This window comes from Saimiri boliviensis, chromosome 8, assembly GCF_048565385.1.
Source record: "Saimiri boliviensis isolate mSaiBol1 chromosome 8, mSaiBol1.pri, whole genome shotgun sequence".
NCBI lineage: Eukaryota > Metazoa > Chordata > Mammalia > Primates > Cebidae > Saimiri > Saimiri boliviensis.
The window spans coordinates 117,362,912-117,377,128 of NC_133456.1; the positions used below are offsets into that span (position 1 = coordinate 117,362,912).

Genomic DNA, 14,217 nt, shown 5'->3' on the forward strand with positions numbered 1-14,217 from the left:
CATCATACTACTCTCTACCTCCACGAGACCAACTAAGGAAGAGAAACATGATGCTAATTGATTCATTGCTAAGTTAATGGTCTGTTTCTTGGTATAATAAGTCAAGCTGTAATGCTCAGGCTGAAACAAGGGAAGCTAAGATCACATGCTCACATTTCAAGCTCCGAAGGGTGGCCAGTCTGGGTGCAGGCACAGGGCTGCTGATCAGGGGGCGCAAGGAGATGGAGATCCCCGGGCACCTGAGCTGAGCTGGGGTGGGGGGGTGGGGCGCAGCTCTGCAGGAGCACATTTGGGAAGACAAGAGGCTGGTTGCTGATGCTGTTCCAACACCCCTCAGCCTTCCAACAGAAAAACACACCACTTATCTGATAACCTTTTGAAAGTGTTTTTTTTTTAGATGGAGTTTCACTCTTATTGCCCAGGCTGGAATGCAATGGCACAATCTCAGCTCACTGCAACCTTTGCCTCCAGGTTCTAGTGATTCTCCTGCCTCAGTCTCCCAAGTATGGGATTACCAGTGTGCACCACCACACCTGGCTAATTTTCTATTTTTAGTAGAGACAGGGTTTCACTGTGTTGGTCAGGCTGGTCTCGAACTCGTGACCTCAGATGATCCACCCACCTTGGCCTCCCAAAGTGCTGGGATTACAGGCATGAGCCACCATGCCCAGCGGAATGTGTTGCTTTTAATCATGGAAAGAACTAACTAATAAAATGACCAGAATTATTTCTATCCTTTCTTCACAGTGTGGAAGAGACAAAAAGAGCCCTGATAATGTTTACAAACAACTGTCCAGAACAGAACCAAACTAAAAAAAAAAAAAAAAAATTAAGATGAAAGACTGTTTTTTTCTTTCTTTTTTGAGACAGTCTCACTCTATCACCCAGGCTGGAGTGCAATGGTGCAGTCTCGGCTCACTGCGACCTCTGCCTTCTGGGTTCAAGCCTCAGCCTTCCAAGGATTACAGGCATGTGCCACCATGCCCAGCTAACTTTTGTGTTTTTAGTAGAGAAGGGGTTTCATCACATTGGCCAGGCTGGCCTCTAACACCTGACCTCAAGTGATCTGCCAGCCTCAGCCTCCCAAAGTGCTGGGATTACAGGTGTGAGCAACCTTGCTCGGCAAGAATCTTAAGTGAGTCATATTTGAAGAGCTGTAAGATGAAGAGTGTTTCAAATCTGCAGAATGATCTTCAACAGGATATTAAATCCATAAATGAAACCAAACGCAAGGAGCCAACTCTTTTCTGCAGCCGTAGTGGCAGCCCTGGGTTAACAAACTGACCCTCTGCAGTCTGGTTTGGACCCACCAAAGCCACGGCAATTTACCCTGGGCACAGCCTTTGGGTCAAAGCATCTGATATACTTGCTATCATCATCTCCAAGAAGCTCAAGCCATTTGTAGGCCTCTAAGGAAAAACCTTAGCTTAAGAGAGAAAAAAGAACCAACAGTTGGTTCACCAGGTAGAAGCGAATGGGTTAACTGGCAAATCCTCCCTGAGTCTCCCTGGAACGGAGCCCAAGGCTTGGCATGTCCCACACGTAGCTTGGCCCAGGTTTATAGGAGCGCAAGCAGGGGCCAGACAGCAGAGCTCCGTGAATCAAGTCCAGTCTTTCAGCAGATACGCCACTGTTTTCAGATGAACACATTCTTTACTACTAAAGGAAAAAACAAAACTCTTTAAGTAATTAATAGTAACCAGTTTAATTGCTTTGGTCTGTTGGCAACCTAGAGAACTCTAGATAAACTTAGAAACTGGACTATAGGTGAAAAAAATATGTTGGATAAACTACTGACACATGCTTAAAAAATAAAACATGGCCAGGCATGGTGGCTCATGCCTGTAATCCCAGCACTTTGGGAGGCTGAGGTGGGCAGATCACCTGAGGTCAGGAGTTTGAGACCAGCCTGACCAACATGGAGAAACTCCGTCTCCACTAAAAATATAATCCCAGCTACTTGGGAGGCTGAGGCAGGGGAACAGCTTGAACACAGGAGGCGGAGGTGGCAGTGAGCCAAGATCGTGCTGTTGCTCTCCAGCCTGGGTGGCAAAGCGAGACTTCATCTCAAAATTAATAAAAACAAAACATAACATCCTCTCAATTTGAGCCCAAATAGGTCTAGAACAGCGGTCCCCGAAAAATGATTTTCCCCTCAGAGGACACTCGCCAATGTCGGAGACATAAGGACATCTTTGTCGTGACTATGGGGTGGGTGCAGGCGGGGGTGCTGCTCAGCATCCCACAGTGCAAAGGATCCCCACCAAGAATTATCCAGCCCCAGATAGATGCCGTGGCCCTGAGACTCAGAAGGAAGCCCAGCGCGTGGACACGACCCGGACAGCAGGCTGGGAGGGAGCTGGGCCGCTTCAGTGCAGAGCCGTCTGTGAACAGATGTGTTCAGGGGAGGACCCCGTTTCCCTCCCTGGCCACACACCCACGGAGTCAAAGGCATGTGCACAAACTGTCAAACTGGTGCTTTCTACCAGAGAGACGAGGGTAAACACAATTTCCACTGCACACATGAGCACGCAGAAACGAAAGGCCGATTTATGCGTCCACAGTCACTGGAGGACTTCCCGCAGGCCCACGATGGCTCACCCGAAACCCAGGACTGAGAGGCATGCCAGGACTCAGAAGGCTTGTGATTTTAACCAGCAGGTTTTATGGCTGAAAAGTATTCCATTGTGTATAAACACCACATTTTATCTGCTCATCCACTGATGGTCACAATTGATTCCACATCTCAGTATACAATGGAATATTATTCAGCCAATAAAAAAGAATGAAATCCTGTCATTATTAGCAACATGGATGGAACAGGCAGAAATCAGGTGAAATAAGCCAGGCACAGAAAGACAAATACTGCATGTTCTTACTCACATGTTAAAGCTTAAATAAAAAATGGATCCTGGCTGGGTGTGGTGGCTCACAGCTGTAATCCCAGCACTGTGGGAGGCTGAGGTGGGCAGATCACAAGGTCAGGAGATTGAGACCATTCCGGCCAATATAGTGAAACCCTGTCTCTACTAAAAATACAAAAATTAGCTGGGTATGGTAGTGCACACCTGTAATCCCAGCTACTCGGGAGGCTAAGGCAGGAGAATCACTTGAACCCAGGAGGTGGAGGTTGCGGTGAGCCGAGATCGCACCATTGCGTTCTAGCCTGGTGACAGAGTGAGACATTGTTCCCCCCACCCCCCTAAAAAAAGTTGATCTCATGGAGATAGAGAATAGAGGCTGGTAAAAGCAGTGGGGAACAGAGGCGTGAAGAGGGATGGTTAATGGGTAAAAAATAGTTTAAATTCAGGGATGAGTGACACTATGGGGTGACAATGTGTATAATGTTTAAGAATGTACATTATAAATAACACACATAATGTATAACATTGTATATATGTATGATGTATAATACATATGCAACATATTTTACATAATGTATATATAATAATGTATGATGTTTCAAAATAACTAAAAGAGTAAAATTGGAGTGTTCCTAACAAAGAAATGATTGTTCCTGAGGTGACAAATATGCGAATCTCCCTGATTTGATCACGGCGCATCAAATGCTTGTATGAAAATATGAGATGCATGAACTCCCCACGAGCCAGGGGCCCCACTGCTGGACATACACCCTGAGAACGGGGATGGGCACGGAGAGACCTCTGCACCCCCACCTTCACTCCTGAGCACAGCAGCCCAGTGTGGAATCAGCCTCAGTGCCCATCAGGATGAATGGACAAAGATGTGGTGCGCACACAGCAGAACACCCTTTACCCATAAAGGAGAAAACCCCGTCATCTGCGGCAATGGGCCGAAAGTGCCATGATGTGAAGTGAAGTAAGCCAGCCACATGGGTGCAGTGGCTCATGCTTGTAATCCCAGCACTTTGGGAGGCCTAGGCAGGCGAGATCACTGGAGGTGAGGCGTTCAAGACCAGCCTGGCCAACATGATGAAATCTTGTTTCTATTAAAAATACAAAAATTATCCAGGGATGGTGGTGGGTACCTGTAATCCCAGCTACTCAGAAGGCTGAGGCAGGAGAATCACTTGAACCCGGGAGGCAGAGGTTACAGTGAGCCAAGATCATGCCACTGCACTCTAGCCTGGGCGACAGAGCAAAACTGTATCCAAAAAAAAAAAAAAAAAGAAAAAGAAAAAGATAAAAGAAATAAGCCAATAAGCCAGGCATAAAAAGAGAAACATTGCCTGATCTCACTCATATGGCGTTGATCTCATAGAGAGAAGTGCAGTTATCAGTGGAATGGGAGGGGTGGGGAAAGGAAAAGATACAAGGGAAAAACAATATAAATGTAGACGTTACTGAACTCTGTGCCCACAGACGGATAAGATGGTAAATGATATATGCATATTTCATTTCAATAAAAAATAAATAAAAATCGCAGGTACCCCGTAAACAGGTACAACTCTTATGTATCCATAACTAAAAATAAAAAATGTTTTAAACAGTAGTGTGTATGTTACTGCACCTGTACCCTGGACCCTGGGGGGCCTGCCCCACATCAAACCCACCCCTGGAGAGAGTTGAGAGCCGTCATCCCAACTGGGTCAGCCAGGCAATGCGCTCCAGGTCAGTCAGGGATTTGCTGCCCAGTTAGGAAAACACTCACCGATTTTAGGTTGTTTTCTGTCTTAGAATTAAAGATACAGAATTTTTACATCTGTAATGGCAAAATGATGAGATCCTAAATGGATTCAACTTTTATTACTGCAACTGGGTGAAGAACCTACCGCTCATACAAATTCCTGGCGGTCTGCGGCTCCATGAGAATTTGTGTTCCCAAGGTGCCCAGAGGTAGGCTGCTGCCTGGGCTACCCCGGAGGGAGGTGAACAGGAGGACCCGTTCACTAGGATTTCCTGCCTTCTGGGGGCGGCGGGGAGGGCGGCGGGGAAGCAATTTGGGTTCAAATGTGCTGACCCCAGGCCGCTCCTATCTCCCTCAGTAAGATCATTCCAAAAGCCTGATCATTCTTTGTGCCAAAATCATCGACACTCCATTCAGCTTCGCTCCTGACACCTCTGAAGGTGCCACTTACTATAAAACAGTTCTCATAAAAATTAGAATTGTCCCAAACACCATTTGCATAGAAGGATTCATTTTGGCCACATCTCAGCAAAGGAATTGCAGAAATGTCGTGAATTTCCCTAAAGGAAATGAGATCTCAGTCAGGACCCTCCTTCCTCACCCAGAGCAGGGGCAGGAAGAGGAGCCGTCCCTGCAGACCTCGTCTAGACGGCACCTGCAGTCATGGGTCACATGGATGGGCCTGAGAGCTCCAGCCCTTCCCAATGAGACAGAGAGGACATGGGGTTTACCTCGAAAGAAACCCCAGGCACTCCGGAACAGAGTGTGCTGTGGATGGGGGTCGAGGCCTGTACTGTAGATGGGGGTGGAGGACTGAGCTGTGGAGGGGGATGAGGACTGAGCTGTGGATGGGGGTGAAGGATTGAGCTGTGGATGGGGGTGGAGGACTGAGCTGTGGATGGAGGAGGAGGACTGAGCTGCGGATGGGGAGGAGGACTGAACTGCGGATGGGGAGGAGGACTGAGCTGCGGATGGGGAGGAGGACTGAGCTGCGGATGGCGAGGAGGACTGAGCTGCGGATGGGGAGGAGGACTGAGCTGCGGATGGCGAGGAGGACTGAGCTGCGGATGGGGGAGGAGGACTGAGCTGCGGATGGGGAGGAGGACTGAGCTGCGGATGGGGAGGAGGACTGAGCTGCGGATGGCGAGGAGGACTGAGCTGCGGATGGGGGAGGAGGACTGAGCTGTGGATGGGGATGAGGACTGAGCTGTGGATGGGGATGAGGACTGAGCTGTGGATGGGGGTGGAGGACTGAGCTGTGGATGGAGGACGACTGAGCTGTGGATGGGGGAGGAGGACTATGCTGTGGATGGAGGAGGACTGAGCTGCGGATGGGGGAGGAGGGCTGTGCTGTGGATGAGGAGGACTGAGCTGCAGATGGGGAGGAGGACTGAGCTGCGGATGGGGAGGAGGGCTGAGCTGCAGATGGGGAGGAGGACTGAGCTGCGGATGGGGAGGAGGGCTGAGCTGCGGATGGGGGAGGAGGGCTGTGCTGTGGATGGAGGAGGACTGAGCTGCGGATGGGGAGGAGGACTGAGCTGCGGATGGGGAGGAGGACTGAGCTGCGGATGGGGAGGAGGACTGAGCTGCGGATGGGGGAGGAGGACTGAGCTGTGGGTGGAGGAGGAGGACTGAGCTATGGATGCGGTGGAGGACTGTGCTGTGGATGGAGGAGGAGGACTGAGCTGTGGATGGGGGAGGAGGACTATGCTGTGGATGGAGGAGGAGGACTGAGCTGCGGATGGGGAGGAGGACTGAGCTGCGGATGGGGAGGAGGACTGAGCTGCGGATGGGGAGGAGGACTGAGCTGTGGATGGGGAGGAGGACTGAGCTATGGATGGGGTGGAGGACTGTGCTGTGGATGGAGGACTAAGCTGTGGAGGGGGGTGGAGGACTGAGTTGTGGATGGGGAGGAGGACTGAGCTGTGTATGGGGAGGAGGACTGAGCTGTGGATGGGGGAGGAGGACTGAGCTGTGGAGTGGGGAGGAGGACTGAGCTGTGCATCGAGTGGAGGACTGTGCTCTGGACAGAGTCTACTGGGCTTATTCCTCGTCCCTGAGCAAAGGGCAGCTGCTACCAGGGTCAGGCCCTGGGCAGGGCAACACATGAGGGCAATCTGACCTTAAAAAGGCCCAAAAAGACTGGTGGTGGTGGCTGAGGCCTGTCATCCCAGCACTTTGGGAGAGGGAGGTGGGCAGATCACCTGATGTCCAGAGTTCAAGACCAGCCTGACCAACATGGAGTAACCCTGTCTCTACTAAAAATACAAAATTAGCTGGGCATGGTGATGCATGCTTATAATCATAGCTACTTGGGAGGCTGAGGCAGGAGAATCGCTTGAACCTGGGAGGCAGAGGCTGCAGTGAGCCAAGATTGCACCATTGCACTGCAGCCTGGGCAACAAGAACAAAACTCCATCTCAAAACAAACAAACAAAAAAGACCCAAATATAAAATGATAGAAACAGCAGCCTGGGAATGCTACAGTTAGGCCTACTGTTAAAATTGCCCAAATCAGATAAATACAAACAATAACTGCATAACCAGTTTAATAAAAGCAAGCCAAAAATAGAAAAAAAAAGAGAAAATCTTTCCAGGAAGTGATACACAAATGGATAGAATACACAAATGAACAAAGAGTAAGAGCAGCAGACATTTCACCAAAGGGAAAGAGAGCTTAGAAAACAGACAGGGGAATCCATGCCAGGGCTCAGAGGCAGCCACAGGCAGCCACACTCGGCGTCATCATGGAGAGCTGCTACCCCACCTTCCCTGCGCAGGGCTGGGGTAGAGCTGGGCATGTTTCAGGAATCAGTGAGGCAAGAACCATCCCAAGCAGTGATGATGGCTGGCCCTTTTATCGAAGTCACTGCCCAATCTTTGGACCAAGGTATTAACTAATAACTTAAAACATCGATTTGCTTTGAATATTAACATCGATCTTATCAGTTTAAAAAATAGGAAGAAAAATAAATGGTGCGCGATATCAGGGGAATGGTAGAATACAGGGTCCACGCATGACATCGATTCAGCAGGACAGCATGCTGACATTTAAAGCAACAGTTGTGGAATCTACACAGGAAAAAGTCATGATATAATCATAACATTGTGATATAGATGAAAAACAGTATACAAAACATGTCTGCTATACTTTTCATAATGTATTTCCTTCCAGTCTTTTACATACATCACACTGAGAGAAATCAGACTAAAACACTAACAGTCATTTTGGAGACATTAAATTAATTTAAAAAAACACCCTCTTCTTATTTTTAAAGGCAAGGGAACATCACACACTGGGGCCTGTTATGGGGTGCGGGAGCTAGGGGAGGGATAGCAGGGGGCAGGGGGATGGGGAGGGATAACATTAGGAGAAATACCTAATGTAGGTGACCGGGGGATGGAGGCAGCAAACCACCATGGCATGTGTATACCTGTGTAACAAACCTGCACATTCTGCACAAGTACCCAGAACTTAAATTTAAAAAATATGTTTTAGGAATTTAAACATTAAATTTTTTCCTAATGATTTCTGAAACCAATACTGTGATCCAAACTCTATTGGTGCCTTCCCTTCAAATGGTTTTTAGTCTTAAGTTGCCAGGACTTCAACTCCAGCAGATAGGGAGTCCTCCCTGCTATTTAACTGAAGGCCCTTCATTCCGAAGTAACACATCGGCTGGCACAGGTGTGGTTTTTTTTTTTTTTTTTTTTTTTTTTACATTAATGATGAAAAGCTCAAAGGGGCTGCTGTTCCCCATTTCTCTAAATACTTATTCGAATTCAGCCTACAAATCACCTCTACAGCAACGTGAGCCTCAAACAGATGCAACCAACTAAGAGACCGCTGGTGGGTCTCTAATCCTAGAAATCAACACCAGGAGGTTGATATCAAAATGGCCTTTTGGGGCTGGGCACAGTGGCTCACACCTGTAGTCCCAAAACTTTGGGAGGCCACGGCAGGTAGATTGCTTGAGGACAGGAGTTGAGACCAGCCTACCCAACATGGTGAGACCCCTTCTCTACTAAAAATACAAAAAATTAACTCGGCATGGTGGCAGGCACCTGTAATTGAAACTACTCATGAGTCTGAGGCATAAAATCACTTGAACCTGGGAGGTTTCCATGAGCCAAGATCACGCCTCTGCACTCCAGACTGGATGACAGAGCAAGACTGTCTAAAAATAAGAAGAACATGGCTTTTGGGGCTCCCCCTCCTTTCTCCCCTCATTTCCTAACAAAAACCTCACAGACCAGGCACCCGTCCCTGAAGACCAGAAAGCACAGCCTCTTATGTAAACAGCCCCCATAGGGGCTCCTGTGGGCTGGGGAAGGACCCTGGCAGGCAGGAACTGGCTTGCTCAGCAGCGGGAGGCAGGGGTGAGCACACGCCAGTGACTGCAGGGCTCTGGGCAGGTGGAAGGAAGAGCAGCAGGGAGCATGGGGCAGACACTGACCTCGTAGATGAAGTACACCTTGGCCCCCACGTAGATACCCATGCGCACTACGGCGCGCACCGCAGCGTTCATGCCTGCAGAGGAAACAGGAGCAAGAGTCACTGAAGGGCCTCAGCAATTTCGGCTCTGCCGCCCAGGACCCAGCACCATGGGTCTGTCTGTTCTGCAACTTCTCAATGCCCTCACTTCCTGATACAAGAGATGGGTACACACAGCCCTCTGGGATGAGGGTAAGGACTAAAAGAAACAGCCAACGCTCCGGGCGTGGTGGCTCACACCTGTAATCCTAGCACTTTGGGAGGCTGAGGTGGGTGGATCACCTGAGGTCAGGAGTTCAAAACCAGCTTGGCCATCATGGTGAAACCCCATCTTTAAAAAAAAGAAAGAAAGAAAGAAAGAAACAGCCAACGCAATGCGAGGTGCCCCGTACGCCCGGGCTGAGTCTAAGAGCCCGGAGGACTTTCTGTTCAAAGCATCACTGCCTGAGCTCGGTACCCATTTGCAGGCCACTCCATCCAACCGAACAACGTGCAGAACAGATGTTTATTCACAGCTAGCCACATTCTGTGTGTGATAAAGGGAAGGAGCTAAAAAATGGATTATTGCATCACCAACCACCACTGTAAAAAAAAAAAAAAAAATTGCCTGGGCACCATGGCTCATGCCTGTAATCCCAGCACTTTTGGAGGTCGAGGTGGGCAGATCACAAGGTCAGGAGTTCGAGACCATCATGGCCAATATGGTGAAACCCCATCTCTACTAAAAATTAGCTGTGCATGCGTCTGTATTCCAGCTACTCAGGAGGCTGAGGCAGGAGAATCGCTTGAACCAGGAGGTGGAGGTTGCAGTGAGCCGAGATTGCACCATTGCACTCCAGCCTGGGCGGCAGAGCAAGACTCCACCTCAAAAAAAAAAAAAAAAAAAAAAAAAAATTAGGTAATGGGTTTCAACAGAAAACAAGTTGAATGATAAAAGAAACCGGCATATTACAGTTTTATGATCAGTAAAGTTAAAATAAACTGGCATATTATAAATAGCCATACCTCATGAAGATAAAGGGAGGCCCTCCACTTAAAACATTATACAATGTATCACCATGTAAGTGTTTAGCCTGGCTCAGGCAACATTATACAACGTATCAACACAGAAGTCATTAGCCTCCATCTCAGACAATGTTATACAATGTATCAACTTACAAGTCTTTTAGCCCCCTGGCCTCTCAGCAGCAGATGTTATACAATGTATCATATTATAAGTGTGTTAGCCTCCACCCCCCCCACCCCCCCCCTCCCGACCGCCACACTGTGGTCAAGGGAGCTGAAGCCACCTGTGTCTCAGAACCACCTCTGGGGCCTGGAGGGTCTGTCTTGCTGTCGTGGTTAAGGAGCTCAGGCCCATCGGGAGAGGAATTAAAAGGCACGAGGGCTGCACCCACAACCACGCATCGCTGCTGCTGAAGGATGAGGACCACCTGAGCTTTCAGGGCCTCTGCTCCCAGACACACCTGAGCGCGCCCATCTTAATGATGCTGCAGTTCGTGGGCCGTGAAGCAAATGGCGCTTCCAGCCAATGAGCCACAAATGAAAGGACCGTGGTCCTGCAGGGGCGTCCGTGACAGAGGCTGGCTATGTGCGCTTGGACGGTCACCTTAAAAACCCTTAAAAACCCTGAAATGCCGCTGGGCCAGGTCGGCGATGCTGGGGTCCCCGTTGCTTCTGAAAGTTGACAATTCTGAGAATACCTATTTTAGGGGTGAATGCATGTTTACTACGTATCTAATATGTACGCGTGTATGTATATATGACGCAGTCTTATTTACATCATATTCAAACTTAGTTTATAACACGAAGAACTCTAATGACCTGCTAATTAACTAGTGGCCACCTCTCAAGAACATCAAACTCAGCGTTTCCAAACGCAGCCGGTCAGCTCACCCTGGCCATTTCCTCCGCCCGCTGCACCCTCTCTCTTGCCGAACAGCACAACTTTCTTCCCTGTCACTGGCGCCGAACGCTGCCAACACCCTCGCCAGCTCCAGCCCACGCAATGGACACCTTCTCCCAGCGCTGCCCCCAAATCCCCAGCTCCCTCTGACGTGAGTCACACTGTGGCCAGAATCATTACAACAGTTTTTCTCTTTCGTTGGCTTTTAAGCAAGTAAATTATAAATACATTCTTCTTGTTTAGAAAAAACACAACTGAGTCACAGTCACACGAGCCCCAGCCCCTTGGAGAACTGGGTCTGAGGCCGGTGCCTGGCTGCTGTGCCCCTGGAGCTTCACACGTTCGCTCCCCTGAGCTCCTGGCCATGCCCAGGGACCACCCACCTGTCTGGTGGCACTCGGAGCCTCCTGTCCCTGAGCCTGGGTGGCAGCCCTGCCAGCGCTCCTGGTCGGACGCTCCCCCTCATCCTCCGCTCCCAAGTTCTGGCACCTCCCAGGAAGACTGCGTGGCTCGCCTCCCACCTGATTCCATTTATTCCGGGCAGGACGGAGCCTCCCGCCCCCTTGGCCTCACACCTGTGGGACATTCTCACCCATCTCTCCAATAGGCAGGCTCGGCAGTGCCTGGACTCTGCAACTCAAGGGGTCGAGGCACAGCTCTGGCTCCAGGACCTTACGCTATGCTCACTCTGATGGATGAATTAACCACCAAACAGACCGTGCCAACACTGGGCAGCAGGTGATGCAGAAGCACAGCTCGAAGACCTGGTGGCAGCCCTGGGGCCCCGCTTCTTCCCCACCCCGCTCCTCCTCCTCCTCCCCCTGCTCTCTGAAGACCTCGTTCCCACCATGCCCATCCAGCCTTTCATAAAGGAATGAGGAAGAACTTGGGAATTTTAGAAAATGGAAGTGGAAAGAAATAGCAGAAGGAATAAAACTTTAAAAAGCTGAGCATGGCCGGGTGTGATGGCCCACACACGCCTGTAATCCCAGCACGTTGGGAGGCCAAGGTGGGCAGATCATGAGGTCAAGAGATTGAGACCATCCTGGCCAACATGGCGAAACCCCGTCGCTATAAAAATACCAAAAGTAGCGTCGGCCTGTAGTCTCAGCTACCTGGGAAGCTGAGGCAGGAGAATCACTTGAACCCAGGAGACAGAGGATGCTGTGAGCAGAAATCAGGCCACTGCACTCCAGTTTGGCGACAGAGTGAGACTCCGTCTCAAAGAAAAAAAAAAGCTGGACACGATACACAAAGTGACCCCAGGAGACTCCTGCACAGAGTAAAAATGCACACCAGCACTAAACTCAGTCCCTGAAGTCCCTGCCTGGATTCTCCCCACCTCCCCCACCCCCGTGGGTTCACCTGCACCCACCTGGAAAGAACTGCAACACCACCCTATAAGCAGAAGCCGAACCCACCCCCCGCCCCCCACCCCGACCCCGCTGGGGACCCGTAGCTGGGCTGTCCCTAGGGTTTCACAGGTGGAGAGGGAGCCTGAGAACCTACATTTGTAGCAATTTCCAGGTGATGGGGGCACCACACTCTTAAAAGATACAGTTCTAGGTCCTGAAAGGACTTCTGTTCTCTTTCACGTCGGTGGGATGGAGTCCCGCACTGCAAAGGGCTTTTATTCATGGGTGCCCCTTGAGCTCAGGGGCCGGCAGCACTCAGTAGGGCCCTGCAGGGCTCCCCTTGCTTATGCACACCCACAACCAGAGCCCTGGCCTGGGTGATTCTCACAGGAAGCCAGTGGAGCTCTGAGACCTCCCTGGAGGGATGAGGCTCTGCAGGGGATAAATTGATTACTGGAAGGTGACAACATCAGTAAGGAGAGAAGCTGCAGTGTAAATCCTGGTCTTCTTTCATTTTACCTCTAAAGACTTCCTGATTTCCTCTATGACAAGGACCATGCCTTAGAGTCGCCAATGGGAGCCTGAAGAAAGATAACGCCTGCTAGAGACCAAACATTCACTGAATGGCCTGGGGTGGGGCCTGCTTGGTTCTAAGCCCTCCCTCTGAACTGATGTACCCTGGGCATTGCGAATCCTTGCTGCAGGCTGGGTCCTGCAGGGTGAAACCTGAGGAAGCCCCAGGAACACTCAGTGTTGGCTTTGGAGGGAGGAAAATGCTGGTAGAAAAACACAAAGGGGAAACAAGCCAGCATTTACTGAGGGGCTCTGTCGCCCACGGGACAGGGGCGAAGGCTCGCGTGCTTTCAATGCGGGCTTTCCCAGCCTCACAAGTAAATGTCGCCAGGTTCGCCATTTCCCGAGGGCTGCCCCGGCACACAGCCATTTGGGACGAAGGGCAGCTCCAGTCTTTCACCCCACACACTCAAGCCAGGGTTTGTCCCGTCAGCTCCGGCATCCCGGGGCTAATCCATCTCATTTTGTTTTGGTTTTGGGAGCTCAACCCAGGTATCAGACAGCTTTCCTAAGGAGTTCCAGGAGAAAACATTTTCCTACCACACAGGAACCTTAACATTTGGAAAAACACCTCTTCCTAATTCCCAAAAAACCCCAGTTTCCAGGGGAGTGATCTTCTTATTATAAGAACCAAAAATAAACCTGGAGACAATAAGGGAGCAGTTACCTAGGAAATATGTGGTCGTTCCTCTAACTGCAACAGGCAGGACGGATCATTAACTCTGTTTCTTGATAGGGCACACTTCACTACACCACCGTTCAGGTGAGAGAGTCACACGATGACTTCTTCCTTAGGCAGTCATCCCTGGCGCACAGCAGGGCCTAGCAAGAGTGAGTCAGGTCCCCCTTATTTCCTGGCTACTTGGAAGACCTGGATTTCCCAGTTTACAAATCTCAGCTTCCTGCGAATCTGCTCTGATGAAATCTAAATTGTATTCTTTGCTTGTTTGTTTGAGATGCAGTTTCCCTCTTGTTGCCCAGGCTGGAGTGCAGTGGTGCGATCTCGGCTCACTGCAAGCTCTGCGCCCCCCCTCACCCCCACCCTGCAGGCTCAATCGATTCTCCTGCCTCAGCCTCTCAAGTAGCTGGGATTACAGGCATGCACCACCATACCTGGCTAATTTTGTATTTTTAGTAGAGACAGGGTTTCACCATGCTGGCCAGGCTGGTCTCCAACTCCTGACCTCAGGTGATCTGCCCTCCTCGGCCTCCCAAAGTGCCAGGATTACAGGCCTGAGCCACCTCGCCCAGCCTAAGTTGTATTTTCAAACAATCAATAA

The 14,217-nt window shown here is 50.2% G+C and overlaps 1 protein-coding gene across 3 annotated transcripts in view; it reads right to left on the bottom strand.

Annotated features, from left to right (window-relative positions):
* The window catches only part of PFKP (phosphofructokinase, platelet), a 65,631-nt gene that overhangs the window by 42,382 nt on the left and 9,032 nt on the right, over nucleotides 1-14,217 (bottom strand). For 2 of the 3 annotated variants that reach the window (XM_003939063.4, XM_074405129.1), the window contains exon 2: nucleotides 9,066-9,139. In XM_003939063.4, coding sequence (XP_003939112.1) covers nucleotides 9,066-9,139 — 74 coding nt within the window. Of the gene's footprint in view, nucleotides 1-9,065; nucleotides 9,140-13,604; nucleotides 13,624-14,217 lie in introns of those variants that run through there. The other variant, XM_074405128.1, reaches the window with a different exon arrangement.